The sequence below is a fragment of the Oncorhynchus mykiss genome, chromosome 1 (genome assembly GCF_013265735.2).
Source record: "Oncorhynchus mykiss isolate Arlee chromosome 1, USDA_OmykA_1.1, whole genome shotgun sequence".
Classification (NCBI taxonomy): domain Eukaryota; kingdom Metazoa; phylum Chordata; class Actinopteri; order Salmoniformes; family Salmonidae; genus Oncorhynchus; species Oncorhynchus mykiss.
In genome coordinates this window covers 12,741,544-12,765,929 of record NC_048565.1, presented here as the reverse complement: position 1 = coordinate 12,765,929, position 24,386 = coordinate 12,741,544, and the positions used below count along the sequence as shown (strand labels likewise).

At 43.3% G+C, this 24,386-nt stretch overlaps 1 protein-coding gene across 3 annotated transcripts in view; it reads right to left on the bottom strand.

Moving 5' to 3' along the window:
• Positions 1-432: 432 nt before the first annotated feature.
• The window catches only part of LOC110536795 (serine/threonine-protein kinase TNNI3K), a 62,825-nt gene continuing 38,871 nt past the window's right edge, over positions 433-24,386 (bottom strand). The window contains exons 17-25 of one of the 3 annotated variants that reach the window (XM_021622505.2): positions 8,821-8,925; positions 8,550-8,602; positions 5,287-5,339; positions 4,755-4,887; positions 4,527-4,636; positions 2,884-2,943; positions 2,561-2,727; positions 1,558-1,637; positions 433-1,374 (exon numbers count right to left, since the gene is read on the bottom strand). In XM_021622505.2, the coding sequence (XP_021478180.1) occupies positions 1,298-1,374; positions 1,558-1,637; positions 2,561-2,727; positions 2,884-2,943; positions 4,527-4,636; positions 4,755-4,887; positions 5,287-5,339; positions 8,550-8,602; positions 8,821-8,925 (838 nt within the window). In that variant the 3' untranslated portion in view covers positions 433-1,297. The remainder of the gene's footprint in view (positions 1,375-1,557; positions 1,638-2,560; positions 2,728-2,883; positions 2,944-4,526; positions 4,637-4,754; positions 4,888-5,286; positions 5,340-8,549; positions 8,603-8,820; positions 8,926-24,386) is intronic. The other 2 variants (XM_021622570.2, XM_036944082.1) reach the window with 2 other exon arrangements.

Here is a 24,386-nt window from a genome sequence, read left to right as displayed (position 1 = left end):
CCATGTATAATAGTTGCATTTTCATCAACATTTATTATGAGTATTTCTGTGAATCCATGTGGCTCTCTGCAATATCACTGCATGTTTTGTAACTACTGAACGTAACACGCCAATGTAAAATAAGATTTTTGGATATAAATATGAACTTTACCGAACAAAACATACATGTATTGTGTAACATAAAGTCATATGAGTGTCATCTGATGAAGATCATCAAAGGTTAGTGATTAATTTTATCTCTATTTGTGCTTTTTGTGACTCCTCTCTATGGCTGGAAAAATGGCTGGGTTTTTCTGTGAGTTGGTGGTGACCTAGCATAATCGTCTGTGGAGCTTTCGCTGTAAAGCATTTTTGAAATCAGACACTGTGGCTGGATTAACGAGAATTTTATCTTTCAAATGGTGCCAAATACTTGTATGTTTGAGAATTTTATTTATGAGATTTCTGTTGATTTAACCAGTCCTAGACAGGTTATTTCACTTATTTCACTGTATCACAATTCCAGTGGGTCAGAAGTTTACATACACATATAATCTCCCGATGCATTTGAAAACAGTATATGCCACACTTAGAACATACAGCAAATGGCTACATAACTACACATACAGTAATAACAATTGGTGAAATTGTGAAATGTCCTATGTAAGGAAACAGTTTGTGTCAAAACAAATATGTTGCTGCTAACACCTCTAAGGCTGTGTTTACACAGGTATCCCAATTCTGATATTTTTTACACCAATTGGTCTTTAATCAGATCAGATATTTAGCCAATAATTGGGCAAAATATCAGAATTGGGCTACCTGTGTAAACGCAGCCTAATATCTCTACTATTTATTTATTCATATGCCATTCATTATGAATCCTGTATTTAGTTTTGTTTGGTTAGGATTCATCTTGTTTATCACTGTAAAATCCTATAGAATGAAACTCAATGATTTCTCTATTTTATTGAAAATAAAAACCACAAATTTCCTAAGCATTCTGACGCTTGAAGATGTTTTTAAGAATAGACTATACAGGTGGTATACTATGAAACATTTTCCAAACCCCCAAAATGCCTCGTATCCAAAAAATACTTACCAGATATAAAAACCACACCAATCTATTCAAACAGTTCAACACCATAAACACAGAAAGTAGTAAATAGCTTTAGGAAATACACATAACGATATATATATAGCTTATACTCAAGACTAGATCAACCAATATGTCTATGTGATAAACTTAGAAATAAGGTTATGGCTTTATGAACTACAGTAATAGTGCATAGTAGAGCTGGAAGACATCCCATCTATGTTAGTTGTCTTCAAAGCTGCCGTTGCTGCTGCAGTTGGAGTGGAAGCGCATGGTGCTCATAGGGTCTGACACATACCCTGAAGGAGGTAGGACACAGAGGGCAGGGGTTAGGGATGATCCACAGCCAATTCCTTTCCCAAAACACACCAACACCAGCTTTGGGGTGCATTCTACACAACTGGCTGTACTCCATTTCAAATGATGAAGTTCTATAATACCGGTATAGGATTGATGAGTATCTTCATTAATATGCTTTTTACCATTTCGATCAATAGGTGGAAACTGCATATTCCTCCTCAGTTCATCCAGAGACGGACCTTGGGAATCACGTCGTCCCTCGCTGAAAATAAATCATACATGAGCTGTTATAAGGCTGAATATAGTGATTCTGTTTACATAATCGACCTCTACTACATAATATGACAATCTGCTTCAAGTGGTTACAGACACATTTTGTATAATGATCTCTTTAAAATGAATGAAAGATTGAGGAGGCAGAGTTAGACGAGGCAGGTGTAAACACATCTCTGATGAATCTAGCATGACCCCCTGTGTAACAGCACAGGACCCAATAACCACACTCTCTCACTTCTACATCTAATATAAACAAAATGGATTAAACATTTCATTAACTGCCAGTCTGCCAGGACATTTCTAACAGGCAGAGACTTCAGCAGTAGAGAACACACACAAATCTAACTTCAGTTACTGTGTCCCTGGACACCGAATTCCTACTAGTACTGGCCTTTACACTTAACTTGGTTATGCTTAGCAATCCAGTATATAGGCCATAGAGACAGAAACAGAGACAGAGACGGAGACAAAGGTCAACATGCCCTAATAGAAAAGAGAGAAACATTTGAAACTCCTTCAGTGAAACTCTCTAACCTACTCTCTCTGTATTGTGGTCATCTATATGTGGAGAAGACTATATGATATACTAGCCTGGTCCCAGATAGGTGTGTGCTGTGTAGCCAACTTGAAAATAAAAGAGAGCTGCACACTCTGGGAGCTCAGATGCACAAAAAATGTAATATCCAACGTTTCGACAGCCAAGCTGTCTGGCTGTCGACCCGTTGGATATTACATTTTTGCATCTGAGCTCCTAGAGTGTGCGGCTCTCTTTTATTTTCAAGTATTCTACTCTGCTAGCCAGCACCTCATCTATATAGGTGTGCGTTTCTTTTTCTTCTCGATTGCTGTGTAGCCAACACCTATGGTCATTATCAACGGCAGGAAACGACCCGGTTAGTGAAGCCCTACCTCTGAGTCCAGACTGCGTAGGCACGGGCGTTGAGGGCGTACTCCAGTTCAAAGCGGGAACGGAGGGCGGCCACGTGACTTCGACCAGGACTGCCCCTCGCTAGGCAGTCAGACGAGCCAGAGGGGGACAGGGACCCACTGCTGTTACTGGAGGCTGGGGACATCAACTGTGGATCACACACATACATGTATGACATTATCATCAACAAGTGTCACATGGACAGACAAGAAAGCTAGGAATCGATGAACTTTCTGAAAATGTAAGCAGCATATGTTTATTCCCACTCTGGTGTAGATTCACATACTATAGAAAAACACCATACCTCCACATTGCATAGGCATTCCTCTAGTGTGGCCAGCACCTCAGAGAACTCAGGTCTATCCTGATTCGGAGGAGATAAAATAGGATTATTTAACCTATAAACTCTCTTCACAGAAAAAAGACACACACACACACACACACACACAGCTGTGCTTTCTCAGTCTGCCTGTCTGTGTGGTTATGCGGATCTACCCACACATGAATCGAAGGTGAACTCTACTTGAAAAGCAGGCTTTCCATCTCCTTCTTCACTGTAAGACAACAAACACAGAGCCAGATTCTACTTCACTGTAAGACAACAAACACAGAGCCAGATTCTACTTCACTGTAAGACAACAAACACAGAGCCAGATCCTACTTCACTTTAAGACAACAAACATAGAACCAGATCCTACTTTACTGTAAGACAACAAACACAGAGCCAGATCCTACTTCACTTTAAGACACCCCGGGAATGGCTGAAATGGGCTCAATGGAATACAGTAGATTGTCTTTCCATTAAATCTATCAGAACGATAAAGCTTTGTCTGGGATTTATTTTGATGCGTGTTCATCTTTTGTGGAATTGGAAAAAGTAATAATTAATACAGTTGAAATATATACAAATTAGTTCCGCTGAAATTAAAACAATTTACGAAAATGAACACTCGGATTACAGTGATATTATGTCTGATCTCGCAAACAATGAAATGTTTGTTCTGATGGGTGTAATATAGAGATGATTTTTAATCCAAGGGTATCCTGCTATTGACACTCTTGCTGAATTATGCAAGAGAAAGTGAAAACAACAGTAATTAATGAGGCAGTATAGACAGCACAGCTGAGGGCAGGTAGGGTAGACATAGAAAGTCTTTGGCAGGTTGCAGCCCTGTTCCATCCCTTTATGTAATTTTAAAAATGTTATTGTATTATTATTATTTTACCCCCTTTTTCTCCCCAATTTCGTAATATCCAATTGATAGTTACTGTCATGTCTCATCGCTACAACTCCCGTACGTGCTCGGGAGAGACGAAGGTCGAGAGACATGCGTCCTCCCGAAACACAACCCAACCAAGCCGCACTGCTTCTTAACACAGCGCGCATCCAACCCAGAAGCCAGCCGCACCAATGTGTCGGAGGAAACACTGTACACCTAGCGACTTGGTCAGCGTGCACTGTGCCCAGCCCGCCACAGGAGTCGCTAGTGCGCAATGAGACAAGGATATCCCTACTGGCCAAACCCTCCCTAACCCAGACGATGCTAGGGTAATTGTGCATCGCCCCATGGACCTCTCGGTCACGGCCGGCTGCGACAGAGCCTGGGCTCAAACCCAAAGTCTCTGGTGTCTTTATGTTAATTTATTAGTACCTAGCACTTAGCTCACATGAGCGTAGCATACTTAGCACATGAACTTAGCTCACATGAATTTAGCTCATATGTAAGTATACGTAGCACTTAGTATAGTTAGCTCATGAACTTAGCTCAAATGAACTTAGCATATGTAGCATTTAGCTCACATGAGCGTAGCATACTTAGCACATGAATTTAGTTCACATGAACTTAACTCACATGAACTTAGTTCATATGAACTTAGCTCACATAAATGTAGTGGCCTTTATGCTCTACGGAATCAAGGGACTATCTATTGTAGGAGGACACTGACCTCTGGACAGACATTCCAGCCCCTCATTAGCATGGCAGAGATGGGTTTGGGTATGGAGTAGCCAATCGGAGGCCGGATGTGGTGGTAGGCCATGTCTGCAGCTGCTGCAGCTTGATGAGGACAGGGAAAATCGAACATATATAACATGCTTGAAACAATCCAATACTGACTCATTGATTCACATTCTCCCAAACCAGATTGGTGTGTTTTTATTCATGCAGAGGTTACCAGGTTTCAGGTGGGCAAACGGGATCTCTCCAGTGAGCAGCTCCCACAGACACAGGGCATAGCTGAACATGTCGGCCTTGACAGTATAGCGTGTACACTGGGTGAATATCTCTGGGGCCATCCAGCGCAGGTTCTGTACACCAACACAAAAGTTAAATTAGCAACGCAAAACACTCTGGCTACCATGGACAAATGCTTCCTCAGTGAAGGCTTTACTCCAGGGAGCACTCGCACTCGCACTCACACTCACTAGAACGCACACACATTTAATTAACCTTGTGGGGACACATAATTTATAACCATTCAGAATCCTATTTTCCATTATCCTAACCTTAATCCCAAAACCTAACCTTAACCCTAAACCTAATGCTATTCCTACCTTAACCCTAAACCTACTAGAAATAGCATTTGACCTTGTGGGACAGATATTTGTTTGTTTACTATTCTTGTGGGGACTTCTGGTCCCCACAAGAATAGTTAAACACACACACACACACATTTATGGTATGGTGAACCAGGAAGTTGGACTAACCCCTGGCTGCTTGGTCATATTGTCCACAACCTCGGATAACAGAAATCTGGATTCTAAAGAGAAAAAAAAGGGTTTCAAGATTCTAATAATGAGGTTAGTGAGGCAGCCATTTTTATTTCAATATCAAGTCACTTCTGTGTAACAATTTAGTACCTTACTGTAATCGTTTCCCATACAAAATGTCTAAAGCAAGCATTTTGTTAGGACTGTCTTGGAGCGGTCTGAGTCGGTAGGGAGAGGGATATGTAATCTGATAAATAGCTGTTATTGGGCCTTCATGACAAATTCACTATAGGAAATGGCTACTTTACCAACTGTAATCTGTCTTCATTATATTGTATGTTTATACTGTACCAGTCAAAAGTTTGGACATCTACTCGTTCCAGGGTTTTTCTTGATTTTTACTATTTTCTACATTGTAGAATAATAGCAATGACATCAAAATTATGAAATAACACATATTGAATCATGTAGTAACCAAAAAATAAAAATATGTTTTATATTTGAGATTCTTCAAAGAGGCCAGCTTTGCACAGCTTATGACAAGTGCTATAATGTGTTATGATAGCTTTGCACACTCTTGGCGTGTGCCTTGTTAAAAGTTGATTTGAGGAATTTCTTTCCATCTTAACTCGTTTGAGCCATCAGTTGTGTTGTGACAAGGTAGGGCTGGTGTACAGAAGATAGCCCTATTTGGTAAAAGCCCAAGTCCACATTATGGCAAGAACAGCTGAAATAAGCAAAGAGAAACGACAGTCCATCATTACTTTAAGACATGAAGATCAGTTGCAAAAACCAGAAAATAAAATAAAATAAAAATTGTCACATGCGCCGAATACAACAGGTAGCCCTTACAGTGAAATGCTTACTTACAAGAAAATACCTTTTAAAAATTAAGAGATAAAAGTAACAAATAATTAAAGAGCAGCAGTAAAAAAACAATAGCTAGGTGATATACAGGGGGTACCGGTACAGAGTCAATGTGCTGGGGCACCGGTGTCGAGGTAACTGAAATAATATGTACATGTAGGTAGAGTTATTAAAGTGACTATGCATAGATAATAGCAAAGAGTAGCAGCAGCATAGAAGAGGGGGAGGGGCAATGCAAATAGTCTGGGTAGCCATTTGTACCCCTTTTCCTGTAGTCCACAATCATCTCCTTTGTCTTGATCACGTTGAGGGAGAGGTTGTTGTCCTTGCACCACACAGTCAGGTCTCTGACCTCCCAATAGGCTGTCTCATTGTCGGTGATCAGGCCTACCATTCTTGTGTCATCAGCAAAATTAATGATGGTTTTGGAGTGGTGCCTGGCCGTGCAGTCATGAGTGAACAGGGAATACAGGAGGGGACTAAGTACACACCACTGAGGGGCCCCTGTGTTGAGGATCAGTGTGTCGGATGTGTTGTTAACTACCCTTAAAATCTGGGGGCGGCCCGTCAAGAAGTCTAGGATACAGTTGCAGAGGGAGGTGTTTAGTCCCAGGGTCCTTAGCTTAGTGATGAGCTTTGAGGGCACTATGGTGTTGAACGGTGAGCTGTAGTCAATGAATAGCATTCTCATATAGGTGTTCCTATTGTCCAGGTGTGAAAGGGCAATAGAGATTGCATCATCTGTGGCTCTTTTGGGGTGGTATGCAAATTGAAGTGGGTCTAGGATTTCTTGGATAATGATGTGGATGTGAGCCATGACCAGCCTTTCAAAGCACTTCATGGCTACAGACGTGAGTGCTACAGGTCGGTAGTCATTTAGGCAGGTTAGGTGTTCTTGGGCACAGGGACTATGATGGTCTGTTTGAAACATGTTGGTATTACAGGGAGAGGTTGAAAATGTCAGTGAAGACACTTGCCAGTTGGACAGAGCATGCTTGGAGTACATGTCCTGGTAGTTCGTCTGGCCCTGTGGCCTTGTGAATGTTGACCTGTTTAAAGGTCTTCCTCTCATCGGCTGCACAGAGCGTGATCACACAGTCTTCCAGAACAGCTGATGCTCTCATGCATGCTTCAGTGTTACTTGCCTCGAAGCAAGCATAAAAGTTACTTAGCTCGTCTGGTAGGCTCGTGTCACTGGGCAGCTCGCGACTGTGCTTCCCTTTTTAATCCGTAATAATAGCCCTGACACATCCAAGGAGGATTGGAGCCGGTGTAGTACGATTCAATCTTTGTACTCTATTGAGGCTTCGCTCTTTGATGGTTCGTAGGAGGGCATAGCGGGATTTCTTATAATCTTCTGGGTTAGAGTCCCGCTACTTGAAAGTGGCAGCTCTACCCATGGCTCCTGGTTGTACGTACAGTCACTGTGGGGACGACGTTTTCAATGCACTTATTGATCAAGCGCTATGATGAAACTGGCTCTCATGAGGACCGCCACAGAAAAGGAAGACCCAGAGTTACATCTGCTGCAGAGGATAAGTTCATTTGAGTTAACTGCACCTCAGATTGCAGCACAAATAAATGCTTCATAGAGTTCAAGTAACAGACACATCTCAACATCAGCTGTTCAGAGGAGACTGCGTGAATGAGGCCTTCATTGTCTAATTGCTGCAAAGAAACCACTACTAAAGGATACCAATAATAAGACACTTGCTTGGGCCAAGAAACACAAGCAATGGACATTAGACTGGTGGAAATGTGTCCGTTGGTCTGATGAGTCCCCTTTGATCTGCATGTGTGGTTCCCACCGTGAAGCATGGAAAAGGAGGTTTGATGATGTGGAAGTGCTTTGCTGGTGACACTGTATGTGATTTATTTAGAATTCAAGGCACACTTAACCAGCATGGCGTCCACAGCATTCTGCAGCAATACACCATCCCATCTGGTTTGCGCTTATTGGTTCTTTCATGGAGTGCTGTATCAGATGACCTGGCCCCCACAATCACCTGACCTCAACCCAATGGAGATGGTTTGGGATGAGTTGGACCACAGAGTGAAGGAAAATCAGCCAAGTGCTCAGCATATGTGGGAACTCCTTCAAGACTGTTGGAAAAGCATTCCTCATGAAGCTGGTTGAGAGAATGCCAAGAGTGTGCAAAGCAGTCATCAAGGCAAAGGGTGTCTACTTTGAAGAATCTCAAATGACTTATTATTATTTAATACTTTTTTGGTTATAACATGTACAGTACATGATTCCATATGTGTTACTTCATAGTTTTGATGTCTTCACTATTATTCGGCAATGTAGAAAAGAGTAATAATAAAGACTAACCCTTGAATGAGTAGGCATGTCCAAACTTTTGACTGGTACTTTGTTGTATTTTGTTGCTTACCTCCAAAATCAGCCACCACAGCATGCCCGTCCTCATAGAGTAGAATGTTGTGACTAAAAGTAGCAAATGTCATTATTGGAAGAATAACTCAAAACACTTAATTTCACATAGTCACTATAGCTTCAATTCAACATCTACTGTATACCGCTCATTGTGCTTCATTTCTACATAGAGTAAGACCCAGTATAAATTCCCCACAAAACACACATGCACCCAGCACATCTCCCCACCCCCACACACAAAACCCCACTGACCCCCACCCTCCACCGACCTGTTGAGGTCCCTGTGGATGATGGGCTGAGTGAGGTTGTGCAGGTACTCCATGCCCTTGGCCACGTCGATGGCGATGATGAGCTTGGACTGCAGATCGATGATCCTGTCCGTTGACACATCATTACACATCATTAGAGGAACAACCCCAACACTAAGTAACAGAGATCGATGCTCCTTGGCCCTGCCAATCAATTGATACCACGGTACACAGCAGAAGATCAATAAGTCAGCTCATAGACTGTTAGACTTTATCTAAATGCAGAGTAACACTTATTATAAACTGGGTGGATTGAGCCCTGAATGCCGATTGGTTGACAGCCGTGGTATATCAGACAGTATACCACAGGTATGACAAAACATGTATCAGAGTAACACTTAGTATAGATCAATGATGATAGGTTGGAGAAACGGATGTGAAGACACTACCAAGAAATAAGACATTAAACCGTTCACAACAATTGTTTTACAGCCACAATCTGCACGTTTTCAAGTAGACAAATTTCCATAAAAAATACTGGATGATGGATCGACAACAGCATTGAACATTATACTTACATACCAATTAAAAAGTTTAAGTAACGCTTTAATGTAGATGTTCTTATGAATAATGCCTTTATAACAACTATATAACACATTATAACATTCATAAACTGTCATAAGTATTTTGAAATAGTTATGAGTAACGGCATGAGATGTTATAAAACCGGTTATAATGACCTTCTATAACATCTCATGTCATTACTAATGAATATTTAAAACGACTTATTACTGCTTACAACAAGTGTTATAATGTGTTATATAAACTCAGCAAAAAAAGAAACGTCCCCTTTTCAGGACCCTGTCTTTAAAAGACAATTCGTAAAAATCCAAATAACTTCACAGATCTTCATTGTAAATGGTTTAAACACTGTTTCCCATACTTGTTCAATGAACCATAAATAATTAATGAACATGCACCTGTGGAACGGTTATTAAGACACTAACAGCTTACAGACGGTAGGCAATTAAGGTCACAGTTATGAAAACTTATAACACTCAAGAGGCCTTTCTACTGACTCTGATAAACACCAAAAGAAAGATGCCCAGGGTCCCTGCTCATCTGCGTGAACGTGCCTTGGGCATGCAACAAAGAGGTGTCATGATGTGGCCCTTTCTGGGTATAGATTGTGGCTTCCCCCTCTCTCACTCTCTCCTACACCCAGGTTCTGTTATCTCAGGTCATAAATTCCTGGCAAAAGGTTGAGAGAGGCTGAACTGAGGGCTTGAAGGCCTGTTGGAAGACAGGTCCTCACCAGACATCCCCGGCAACAACGTCGCCTATGGGCACAAACCCATGGTCGCTGGACCAGACAGGACTGGCAAAAACTGCTATTTTCTGATGAGTCGAGGTTTTGTCTCACCAGCGGTGATGGTCGGATTCACGTTTATCGTCAAAGGAATGAGCGTTACACCGAGGCCTGTACTCTGGAGCGGGATCCATTTGAAGGTGTAGTGTCCGTCATGGTCTGGGGTGGTGTGTCACTGCATCATCGGACTGAGTTTGTTGACATTGCAGGCAAACTCAATGCTGTGCGTTACAGGGAAGACATCCTCCTCCCTCATGTGGTATCCTTCCTGCAGGCTCAACCTGACACGACCCTCCAGCATGACAATGCCACCAGCCATACTGCTCGTTCTGTGCGGGATTTCCTGCAAGACAGGAATGTCAGTGTTCTTGCATGGCCAGCGAAGAGCCCGGATCTCAATCCCATTGAGCATATCTGGGACCTGTTGGATCGGAGGGTGAGGGCTAAGGCCATTCCCCCCAGAAATGTCCGGGAACTTGCAGGTGCCTTGGTGGAATAGTGGGGTAACATCTCACAGCAACTGGCAAATCTGGAACAGTGCATGTATATTCATTGTCTTTCTTTTCCTTATACAGAACCCCTACACCCCCTCACACCCCATCTCCCCACGACCTGAGCTCGAGAGTCTAGGGGGTACCATATATCTGCCTCTCAAACTCTCTGCCTCTCAAACTCTACCTATTCCAACCTTTCATCCCCATGTGCATCCCCATGTTCATCTTCCTGTGTTTAAATAAAGTTCCTGTGTGTTAACTGTTGGGCTGCTTTATTCCCCTGTAACCGTGTCAGTGAGTCACAGACCAGTAAGATACGTAGTGCCGGGACAGAGAAAGGGGAAGTGAGAGAAAAAATGCCGTAAAAATAAACTGATCTGCCCCTACGCCTCTCAATGTGTCTAAACAACAGATCCGTAAGAGATCGCACATTATGTGCAAGATATAAAAATGAGATGCAAAAGATATATAGATGCACACAGATACAACACAGCTTGCACGAAAAGCAGTGGAAGAACTGCCAGTCTTCATTCAATTGGATGACCACCAAATTCATGTCTCATTATGTAGAGCAGAATTATACAACTGAACAGCTGAATTGAGGTTCCTAGACCTAGGGAGTAACAAGAACAACAAGAAGTAACAAAAATCTCTCAGATAACAGAGAACAGTTTCTTTGGCCTGCAAAGCTTAGAGACTTTAACACTGTTCAATAAATCCATCATGCAAACTGCAGCATTTGCATTCATCCACCTCACTTCGCTGACAACCATAGATTCAGGGTACATTTACTATCCATCCAGCCAGTGGGAGAAACGTGAGTGTGAATCTGACGCACATATTCGGTCGAGTCTTCCCTCAAGCGCTGACTAACATGATTATAAGCTCCTGGTGTCCTCTCAACATCACCGTCGGCAGCAACAGCACCCCAAAACCAGGCTTCACCCTGCAGCTCTTCACTCCATTGAATGTGATATTCCAGGACTGCTGGAGACAAAGGAATTCGCAGGTTGGAACATTATTGATGTTTTATGTTAAAAAATCCTAACGATTGATTCCATACAGTGTTTGACATGTTTCTAAAGGACTGTAACAGAACTTTTCGAGTTTTTGTCTGGATGAAGTGCCTGCGCCTCATGAAGATGGATTACTGGGCTGAACACGCTAACAAGTGGCTATTTGGACATAAATGATGGAACTTTATGGAACAAATCAGTCATTTATTGTCGAACTGGGAATCCTGGGAGTGCCTTCTGATGAAGATCATCAAAGGTAAGTGAATATTTATGGTGTTGTTTCTAACTTTGTTGATTCCAAAATGGCCGCTATTCCTCTGGCTGTTTTGGGTTCTGAGCGCCGTTCTCAGATTATGCTTTTTCCGTAAAGGTTTTTTGAAATCTGACACAGCGGTTGCATTAAGGAGAAGTCTATCTTTAATTCTGTGAATAACACTAGTATCTTTTATCAATGTTTATTATGAGTATTTCTGCAAAATCACTGGATGTTTTGGAATCAAAACATTACTGCACGTAAGGCGCCAATGTAAACTGAGATTTTTGGATATAAATATGCACATTATCGAACAAAACATACATGTATTGTGTAACATGATGTCCTATGAGTGTCATCTGATGAAGATCATCAAAGGTTAGTGATTCATTGTATCTATATTTCTGCTTTTTGTGACTCCTATCTTTGGCTGGAAAAATGTCTGTGTTTTTTCGACTTGGCGGTGATCTAACATAATCATATGTTGTGCTTTAGCTGTAAAGCATTTTTGAAATCGGACACGATGGGTAGATTAACAAGATGTTTATCTTTCATTTGCTGTATTGGACTTGTTAATATGTGAAAGTTAGTTATTTCAAAAAAATATTTTTGAATTTGGTGCGCTGCCTTTTCAGCAGAATGTTGTCGAGGCGGAACCCCTGCGCTTGAAAGGTTAACAGTCAGTTAATCAAATAAGAGAGATCGGTTCCCAATTTAGCCTATAGAGTGCAGTGTCGTAAGTTACAGTATGTAAATGTTTAGCTAATGTGGAGAAACTAGTAGGCTATAGTTGTTAGTGTTCGGGAAGTTAACATTCAGCAATTTGAAATCCATTAACTCAGTTAGATTTTCATAACAATTGTTATTATCAGTCTGTTAACGTTACTCAAATGATTACCACAATTTGCAGATAGCCTGTTTGCTATCGTAAAGGTGTAAAAAATTATAGCTAGCTAAGTTACTTACTGCAGAGTAGGGCTAGCCATGATCTAACTAATAATTTATGCTGGTAGTTGATTTTAAGGTACAGTCATGATAATGGGGATTTGTAATTAAGGTTGAGATTGGACTAAAATGTGGGTAATTGGATGCTTAGATGTAACCATAAACTGTCTTATTCTTTCATAGGGTCAATTAAACATGAAAAGAAAGGGAGAGATATCAGACTTATTTTTAAAGAAGCACAAACAGGCAGATCAGGTGCAAACAGACCCCAGACCTTGCATCACCACTGAACCCCAGAGCAGCTCCTACCTGAGGCTAGTCAGAGTCCGTGTGGTCAGACTTCACAAGGACCCAGTCTACCACCACCAGGTCAGAGCAGCTCCCTACCTGAGGCTAGTCAGAGTCAGTGTGGTCAGACTTCACAAGGACCCAGTCTTCCACCACCAGGTCAGAGCAGCTCCCTACCTGAGGCTAGTCAGAGTCAGTGTGTCAGACTTCACAAGGACCCAGTCTACCACCAGGTCAGAGCAGCTCCCTACCTGAGGCTAGTCAGAGTCAGTGTGGTCAGACTTCGCAAGGACCCAGTCTACCACCAGGTCAGAGCATCTACCATGCAGTCAGTCACACGCCCTATTCAGAATTTAAGTTTAGCTTCAGCTTGTACTAGCTGATTTTGACAGATTAAGCCTCACTTTAAAATGTTGGTTGTTGATTCATATGTGTTCGTGTTTTGATGGCTGCCTCATTTGTATTGTGATTTATACACTAATGGTTCTTGTGTTATTTTAATGTAATAGGTGTATCAAGGGATGACACAGAGACCTCTGGCTCTGAGCAAGACAGTGAGCCAGAGCTGCCAAGAGATGTCATCGAGCCCCTCCCAACTGCATCAAGCACCAGATATGCTGTTCCAAAAGGACCCAATGGTAGACCAGGCCTATACTTTCAACTACACATGTTAGTTAGCAGCTGTTAGTATCTAATCTTGTGGACCCCTTAATTATACATTTCCATAGAGATATGCCACATTATTTAACGTGTATTTCAGACACTTCAAGATCCAGAAAAGAGGGTCCTGTACAGCCGTGTTTGAACATTTTTCCCAGAACTCAGCATGGTACTAGGAAAAGGGATTTCAGCTCCTGGTCTAAGGACGATTCATGGCTTGAATATTCTGGAAATCAAGATTCGACTTATTGTTTCACCTGTAGGCATTTTTCTCTGCCCAATACACCTGAATCTGCCTTCACATCGCAGTCAGGTTTTTGTAACTGGAAAAAGGCACTGTTTAAAGATTCTGGGTTTAAGCTCTATTCGAAGGCAGAGCATCACATCAATGCTATGTATGCTTGGAATCAGCATAAAAAGGCTATTGACAGCAACTCAATGTGTTACGTCCGTCGTCAGAATGAGACCAAAACGCAGCGTGGTAAATGTACATCTTCTTTATTTAAAATGAAGACCAAAGAACAACAAACGATAACCGACCGTAAAGTTCTGCAGGGCTACACAGCTACTGTGCAAAAACAAGATCCCACAAACTCAGGTGGAAAACAGGCTTCCTAAGTATGATTCCCAATCAGAGACAACGATAGACAGCTGCCTCTGATTGGGAACCATACCCGGCCAAAAAAGAAATAGAAAACTAGAATGCCCACCTAAATCACACCCTGACCTAACCAAATAGAGAAATTAACAGGCTCTCTAAGGTCAGGGCGTGACACAATGTTAGATGTCATTAATGAGGACCGGAAAAAGAAAGTGGAGGAAAACTGTACTTACATTAAAACAATTGCAGATGTGCTCCTATTAACTGCCACTCAAAATATAGAGGGCATAGAGAGTCTAATGACTCTCACAACAAGTATTTTTTTTACAATCTTAGAAGAAATAGCAAAGCATGACCCTCTCGTAGAGAGAAAAAGATTAATGCAATTGGCAATGTTAAGTACACAAGCCACCAAATCCAGAACAAAGTTCTTGAGGGCTTTGCTGACATGGTACAAAGTGAAATAATAAGAGAAGTAAAAGAAAGTGAAGTTTTTTTTGTAGTTACAGATGAAACCAAAGATTTAAAGAAAAAATAACAAATGTCTTTAGTTGTGAGGTACTATTACAACGAGGCCATCCGCGAAAGCGTTTCACATTTTCAGTCAGCTGACAGCTTAGATGCAGCAGGTCTCACAAAAATGATAATTGATTGCCTTGAAAAACATGGTCTGGACAACAAAAATCATCTGGTGGGGCAAGGCTATGACGGTGCATCCGTAATGAGCGGAGAGCATTCTGGATTGTCTGCACGGACTTAAAAAAGTACAAGATTTGCATTTTATGTGCACTCTAATGCACATTGTTTCAATTTGGTTCTTGTCAAGGCTGTAAAATCAGTGCCTGAGGCAGTTAACTTTCCTGCAGAAGCTTTATAACTTTGTATCTGGCTCAGATGTTCATCTCAAGTGGCTTGCAGTTCAGAAAGAGCTGTATCCACAGCAGCAGCCCAGGGAACTATGGAGACTTACGGATGTGAGGTGGGCCTGCAGATACATGGCATGCAGTAATCTGAGGGACAGGCTTCCTGCAGTTCTGAGAGTGCTACATGATATCACACTTGGAAATAGTGGTGATAGATCAGTTGAGGCAAGGAGCCTTCTTTCTCAGATTTACATTTCATAGGGCTTTTGATTACCTTTTGTAAAGTGCTTGGTGATGCCAAATGTCTTTTTGACATGCTCCAATCAAGCTCTCTTGACCGAGCAAGGGCTGTGGATCTAGTAGGTGCCCTTACAGACACATTACAGGACTACAGAAGTGAGGGTTACTTTGGAGAACTATGGAAAGAGGTTGAATAGATTGCAGAGCACTGCAAAATTAGTGTACAAACAGTGTGTTAAAAGACAGCCTAAAACAAGCTTAAGATTTCACGACTCACTGATGATGAGCACTGTAGGACGGAACAATAGTGACCAAAGTGATGGTGAGAGCTTCCAAAGAGCTATCTTTTATCAGGTGCTTGACAGTCTCACAGCGGAGCTGCAGAGGTGTTTTTCAAAGAAGAATTGCGAGATAATGCAAGGGGTCCAGTCTCTCAACCGAAAGAGGACAACATTCTTGAATGAGGAGCCTCTGTTTGCTTTTGCTCAGACCTCTGAGTCAGATTTAGAGGACCTCAAACATGAGGTTCATCAAACCAAGCGGCTTCTTGATAGGAGAGAGAAAGGAGGAAGGGACAGATCGTCTACTCTCCTAGACTTGGTTGTGTTTCTAGAACCTTATAAAGAGGTCTTCCATGAGCTATTTCGACTTTGTTAGATTTCTGTTGATACACCAGTCAGCAGTGCTTCTTGTGAGAGAAGCTTCTCAGCTTTAAAACTGATTAAAATCCACCTTAGGACAACAATGGTTGATGACAGTTTAAGTCACCTCTGAACTCTCAGTGCTGTGTCAAGGAGGGGACGCTCCCCCAACATGGATGAGTTTGTGAAACATTTTGCCAGTTCTCACCAGAACCGCAGAACTTTGCTGTTTTAAATCTACCTAGGATCATTTGGCACTTAGGCACTCCCTCTGGTCATGATTAAAACCTGCACTGTGTACTAGCTAGTACACTGACATTCTAAAATGATAAATCCAAAGGATATCATGTCACACAAATTGAATTTGGTCTGGATTAGGCTAATTCCAAAAAACGTATTTGCTATTAGTTTACATAATATATATGAGCATAAATATGATACTGTAAGTTTGTAATATTGATGGGCACCAAAATGATTTTTATTTTTCAAGTCCATTTCTGCTGGTATGTCAAATTGCAGTGTGTTTTTCTGAAAAATGTACTTATTTTTAAAAATAAACTATGCAGTTTATGTAACACACAAATGCTATCTTATCTCCTTGGTGCTTGAGCTTTATTTTCTGAAAATATGTTGATGTTCAACACACAGATGATATATTCATAATCAGTACCTTTTTCCATAAAGGTAGAGTGAACGAAGATGGAATCTCGACGTAATTTATAACGTCGTACACAACCTAGGGTATCCATCAAACAAATGGTTGGGGTTAATGTGACGTAGTAAAGTCATTTGAATATGTTGCATGAGAAAACATCTGCTTTTATTGAAAAGTGCAAGATCTATTTCCTGATCAATGAATGTCGATTTAACTGGTTGACTGCTAATCTATTCCTTTTGCGCATGTGAGAATCTCTGCGGAGAACCCCGTGGACCTGTAAGGCAATTTTCTGGGAATTGTGTCATTATTATGTGCATGATGTTATGACTACAAACCATTGTAATTGGGTTATTTACGGGATTTCTTCGTCATTTCAATAGCATTGCATCTATGGTATTGACTAATATCTGGGTTTCTACTATTGGTATGCTTTGCCAAGACAGATCCTGCCGCCAGTGTTTGTTTAAGATATAAACTGAACATTTTAGCAGATTGCTTAGTTCAAATTAAAAGTCTAATTTATTCAACATGAATGGCGGGGCGATTTCAAGGTAATATGTTTTGTCTGTTGCCTAAATGGTCTGCTGGAATAACATATTGAGAATGGAGTAGTATTTAAATAATCGAATCAAATATGAATAATATGGATATGATTTGAATATATACTTGTCAACAACAGCAAGTGTTTGTTTCATTACCTGTAGTCTGATCAGAAGGGACAGTTACCTAAATCTAATGAATTCTATGAATAGCAGGTAGGTAATTGCGATAGAGCTGTGACCATGATCATTACTGATAACTAAACATGGGTATTAATTATTGCATGATAAAACTAGGCTATAATCCAAGTTGTGGGTGGTAAATGGCTGTAGTATTGTGCCCACCGAAATGTTTTTGTTTTCTTCTTATGGATTGACTGATGTATTTTATAATTTTGCCAGCATTACATTTTCCTTTTAAAGTCTTGGACATTTCATAAGTAGGAAGCCGAAAGAGAAGAGAGAGTTGTCAAATTAGTTTTTAACTGTACGATAGAGATAAGGGTGGCCTTTTGGTTAGAGTGTTGGACTAGAACCCGAAAGGTTGCAAGATCAAAACCCCGAGCCGACAAGGTAAAAATATGTTGTTCTGCCCCTGAAAAGGGCAGCTAACCCATATTAAATGGGCACACACTCACAATTTTTTGGAAGTTTCTATTTTCTGAGTTTTAATTAAACACTTGAATTCTTTTGATACATTTTTTTACTGAAAACTTACTGGGAACCTGGGATACGACATGTATGAAATGTTTGACTGTTTTTCATTAATTAGTCTAATATAGAAAGAAACACTTATTTGAATGGTTTGTATGACCTCTGACCTCTGTCCTGCCTTTCCAGTGTGGTTTGATCATCCTCATTGGCAAGCCGTTTGGATAATGAATTTAAGGTCATTTGTAATACTGATTTGAAGGTAATTTTAATATTGATAATTATGATGAAGTTTACAGTTCTTAGCCATATTTGTGATTTGGACCAAAGGGAAGAAGGAGAGGGCGTTGTCTTTGACTAAGGGTAGGCTTCCTTAAGACTATTTTAGTATGACCGTATGGGTACAATTATGTTTCTTTATGGAGTTTATTAAGGGTAATAATTTTAAATCGATTTTGTTATTTGAACTGATTTTGTTTAATTTTTAACCAGTAGTAGTGTTTTTTTTTTTTACACGTTACTCACATTGGGAGTCATGTGTCAAAATGGGGGAGGTACTAGTCCTCTGAGGTTTTGGACTGAAGTTTTCACACCTTGAGTGATATGTGAAGGAGTGTATTGTTGTGATGTTTGTTCTGTTCTGTTTTGATACAAATCTCACCAGATTAGGTCTGCTGGATTGTTTGGATTTCTCACAATGGTTTATAGGTCTAACTTCTTGATCCTGTGGCTCTGCGGTGAAGTTGACAGTAGGATGGGGAGTATAAGCCAATTTTTAAAAATTATTTCAACATTGTCTTTGACATATGTTTAGACATTGGTATTAAGAATAATTGGTCAAATTAAAACATTTGGCATATGCTTGTCTGGATTTCCTGAATCAGAAATTAACTGAACTAAATTGTTGTTCTGATCTGTTCTCTCTATCTCTCTCTGTGTTACTACAGATGGTGTATTCATGCATAGCAGGGACAATTTGACCAAACGGTGTGGACCTAAAACCCCCTCTAACTGGCTGAGGAAAAGCGACAAAAGTCATTCAATATGGCCTCCTTACCACTTCTACAGAGGGATCTGAGTCCGAACCGGTGTACAGCATCCAGTTGAAGTCATCAACTGCCTTTTCTCTCAGGAGTGCAACAGTCCACGTGGAGTGAGAATGGATACTGGTGCTAAATGGACAAGATATAATTGGTGGTAACGGTGGTGGTGGCCCAGGTGAAACATTGAAATTGGGACATCATGGGCCATCCACTTCAAACTGTGAAGCTATCTGATGAAGAAAATGAAGAAATGCCAGAAGATTGAGTGCCGTAGAAGGGAGGGGGTTGGTCAACTGTGCCTGTAATTTTTAGACTTCAGGAATCAGGTATCAGGTTGATTGTAGGGGTCTACACACTGCTAAAATTATAGTAATTTAGATTATCAATGCATTAGGATACTGATCTATATTATAATTGTGATAAGAAATAATTATAGGATAACTAGAATTATAGGATAATTATACTGTATGTTAATATAAATGTACATTCTGCCAATGTCAATGTGTGATAAGTTGAGGGTTTTAATTTTGGGTGATAAAACCAATGTATCACTGAGCAATGTCATTCTACATTTTGGTTGGATGATTCATTGGGTTTTGATTATGATTTGGGAACTAGATGATTTCCCTTACATATTCCTGACTACATCTTTGATGAAGACCACAATCTTGAGCACAAGGACCCAGATGTGGAGCCCACACTGTGTGTACAAGGTGTCTTTGTCACTGGTGTAGGAAGGTTTCTGAACGGGGTGGACATTTTAATCATGCTGACCCCTACCTTTGTGTATGGTGCCAGTGTGATGACTGTCCTATTTGCTGTAATGAAGCTTGTGTGTGATTTTTTTTTAAACACATTTTTTAAAATATATTTTCTGTTCCAAGTTGACTGTTTTTTGATAAGAAAGGTCTAACACTTAGCAACCCAAAGGGATGTTGTTTACCATGGATGAAATGTCAGGCACCAGAAATATGTATTTTGTTTGTTTCAATGTATGGTTAACAATAATTATGTGATGATTGTACCCTTAGATTTTTATAGAAGAAGCTTAGCTTTTTGAAACGGGAATGTGAGGGGAAAATTATGCTTTCACCTTATTTGTTTGAGATTAATAGTTAGAAATTATTAACTTAACTAATACTGTAGTAAGACATTTCTTTCCTACATTCTGAGTGAACTGAGAGGAGTTTTTTTAAGCTGGGGCTGGCAACTGATTACGTGATGGCTAGGTAAAAACCTACAGCTGGCATTCCATAGATAAGATGTGGTGGGTGTCACCGAGATAGAGGGAGCCTGGAGGAACAAAGGCCTCAGTATTCCTAATCTTCCTGGCATCTGGAAGGTGGCCCCAATCTATATGGGGGGGTGGGTTGAACCAGCTATGACTGAGCAATCTTGGTATGAGGTATATAAGGAACAGCATGGTCTGTAAAGGATAGGCTCTCAGCCTAACAGTCAAGGCTGTTGGGTTGACGGTCTCATTGCAATATTTTATCAATATTAAATAAAGATGATTGTTTGTAGAAATGACCAAGTCTCTCTCAGTGTCACGTTCTGACCTTTATTTCCGTTGTTTTGTATTTATTTAGTATGGTCAGGGCGTGAGTTGGGTGGGCAGTCTATGTTTGTTTTTCTATGTTTTGGGGCATTTCTATGTTTTCGGCCTAGTATGGTTCTCAATCAGAGGCAGGTGTCATTAGTTGTCTCTGATTGAGAATCATACTTAGGTAGCCTGGGTTGCACTGTTTGTTTGTGGGTGATTGTCTATGTTGATGGCTTGTTTCAGCACAGGTCTCATTTTGTAGCTTCACGGTCGAATTTGGTTTATTGTTTTTGTTACTCGTTTGTATAGTGTTCAGTCTTTCTTTATTAAAGATTTTACCATGGACACTTACCACGCCGCATATTGGTCCTCTGATCCTTCTCGCCTCTCCTCTTCAGACGAAGAGGAGGACGGCCGTGACAGAATCACCCACCAACCAAGGACCAAGCGGCGTGGTAGAAAACAGCGACGACAGCAGCAGCAGCAGCAACAACAACAGCGGCCGGTATCACAGGACTCCTGGACATGGGAGGAGATACTGAACGGAGAGGGACCCTGGGCACAGGCTGGGGAATATCGCCGCCCCAAAGCAGAGCTGGAGGCAGCGAAAGCTGAGCGGCGGCGATATGAGGAGGCAGCACGGCAGTGCGACAGGTACGAGAGACAGCCCCAAATTTTTTTGGGGGGGGGGCACACGAGGGGTGGAGCTAGGCCAGGTAGCAGACCTGCGCTCACCCCTCGTGCTTATTATAAGCAGCGCGATACTGGGCAGGCACCGTGTTATGCGGTTAAGCGCACGGTGTCGCCAGTACGTGTCCATAGCCCGGTGCGCTATAGGACAGCCCCCCGAGAGTGTCATGCGAGTGCGGGCATCGAGCCAGGGCGTATGGTGCCTGCTCAGCGGGTCTGGTCGCCGGTACGCAGTTTTGGCCCAGGGTATCCTGCGCCGGCTCTGCGTGCTGTGTCTCCGGGGCGCTGGGAGGGTGCAGTGCGTCCTCTGCCCGCGCTCCGCTCGTACCGGGCGACTGTGGGAATGGAGCCGAAGGGAGAGGTGCGTGTAGTAAGCATTAGATCTCCCGTGCTTACCCACAGCCCGGTTCAACCTGTGCCTGCACTCTGGACGGTCCGGGCTAGAGTGGTTATCCAGCCTGGGGAAGTGGTGCCAAGGTTGCGCACCAGAGCTCCAGTGCTCCCCCACAGCCCGGTCTTTCAGGTGCCTCCTCTTAACCCCAAGCCTCCTGAAGGTCTTCCCAGCCTGGTGGTTCCTGTGGCAGCCCCACGCACCAGGCTGTCTCTCTGTCTCCTCCCTGCAGGTGGTCCTGTCTGTCCGGCGCTGCTGCCGGAGTCTCCCGCCTGTCCGGCGCCTCTGCCGGAGTCTCCCGCCTGTCCGGCGCCTCTGCCGGAGTCTCCCGCCTGTCCGGCGCCTCTGCCGGAGTCTCCCGCCTGTCCGGCGCCTCTGCCGGAGTCTCCCGCCTGTCCGGCGCCTCTGCCGGAGTCTCCCGCCTGTCCGGCGCCTCTGCCGGAGTCTCCCGCCTGTCCGGCGCCTCTGCCGGAGTCTCCCGCCTGTCCGGCGCCTCTGCCGGAGTCTCCCGCCTGTCCGGCGCCTCTGCCGGAGTCTCCCGCCTGTCCGGCGCCTCTGCCGGAGTCTCCCGCCTGTCCGGCGCCTCTGCCGGAGTCTCCCGCCTGTCCGGCGCCTCTGCCGGAGTCTCCCGCCTGTCCGGCGCCTCTGCCGGAGCCTCCCGCCTGTCCGGCGCCTCTGCCGGAGCCTCCCGCCTGTCCGGCGCCTCTGCCGGAGCCTCCCGCCTGTCCGGCGCCTCTGCCGGAGCCTCCCGCCTGTCCGGCGCCTCTGCCGGAGCCTCCCGCCTGTCCGGCGCCTCTGCCGGAGCCTCCCGCCTGTCCGGCGCCTCTGCCGGAGCCTCCCGCCTGTCCGGCGCCTCTGCCGGAGCCTCCCGCCTGTCCGGCGCCGCTGCCGGAGCCTCCCGCCTGTCCGGCGCCGCTGCCGGAGCCTCCCGCCTGTCCGGCGCCGCTGCCGGAGCCCCTCTGCCCAGAGCAGCTGTCTCTCTGTCCCGAGCAGCTGTCTCTCTGTCCCGAGCAGCTGTCTCTCTGTCCCGAGCAGCTGTCTCTCTGTCCCGAGCAGCTGTCTCTCTGTCCCGAGCAGCTGTCTCTCTGTCCCGAGCAGCTGTCCCTCTGTCCCGAGCAGCTGTCCCTCTGTCCCGAGCTGCCCCTCTGTCCAGTGGGGTCATTGAGAGGGGTGGTCATGCTGAGAGAGCCACGGAGGCGGACAATAAGGCGGACTAAGACAATGATGAGATGGGGTCCGCGTCCCGCGCCAGAGCCGCCACCGCGGACAGACGCCCACCCAGACCCTCCCCTATAGGTCAAGGTTTTGCGGCCGGAGTCCGCACCTTTGGGGGGGGGTACTGTCACGTTCTGACCTTTATTTCCGTTGTTTTGTATTTATTTAGTATGGTCAGGGCGTGAGTTGGGTGGGCAGTCTATGTTTGTTTTTCTATGTTTTGGGGCATTTCTATGTTTTCGGCCTAGTATGGTTCTCAATCAGAGGCAGGTGTCATTAGTTGTCTCTGATTGAGAATCATACTTAGGTAGCCTGGGTTGCACTGTTTGTTTGTGGGTGATTGTCTATGTTGATGGCTTGTTTCAGCACAGGTCTCATTTTGTAGCTTCACGGTCGAATTTGGTTTATTGTTTTTGTTACTCGTTTGTATAGTGTTCAGTCTTTCTTTATTAAAGATTTTACCATGGACACTTACCACGCCGCATATTGGTCCTCTGATCCTTCTCGCCTCTCCTCTTCAGACGAAGAGGAGGACGGCCGTGACACTCAGTATTGAATTTCCACGACAAAACTCTCTTGATAAATAGTGTGGTCTACAACTTATCATGAGATACTCTACCTCAGGCAAGCAAAACCCTGAGACTTCATTAATATTATATTTTGCGCACCAGCTGTTATTGACAAATAGACCCCTTGTCTTACCGGAGGCAGCTGTTCTATCCTGCCGATATACGGACAACCCGGCCAGCTGTATGTTATGTCTGTATCAGGTTTGAAGGTAAGACCCAGGTGCAGACAATGTCGAAGTAACTCAAGTTTATTACCCTCTCTTGGGTAGGGGGCAGTATTTTCACGTCCGGATGAAAAGCGTGCCCAACATAAACTGCCTGTTACTCAGGATATGCATAGAAATAGAAAACACTCTAAAGTTTCTAAAACTGTTAAAATAATGTCTGTGAGTATAACATAACTGATATGGCAGGCAAAACTGTCTGTAGTGACACCTCTAGTATTGAGATGCAGTGCCTTAGATGCTGTGCCACTCGGGAGCCACAGTTGACAGTGCATGTCAGAGCAAAAACCAAGCCATGAGGTCGAAGGAATTGTCCGTAGAGCTCCGAGACAGGTTTGTGTCGAGGCACAGATCTGGGCAAGGGTACCAAAAAATGTCTGCAGCATTGATGGTCCCCAAGAACACAGTGGCCTCCATCATTCTTAAATGGAAGAAGTTTGGAACCACCAAGACATCCTAGAGCTGGCTGCCTGGCCAAACTGAGCAATCAGGGGAGAGGAACCTTGATCAGGGAGGTGACCAAGAACCCAATGGTCACTCTGACAGTTCCTCTGTGGAGATGGGATAACCTTCCAGAAGGACAACCATCTCTGCAGCACTCCACTCAGTGACAGCACATGACAGCCAGCTTGGAGTTTGCCAAAAGGCACCTAAAGGACTCTCCAACTATGAGAAACAAGATTCTCTGGTCTGA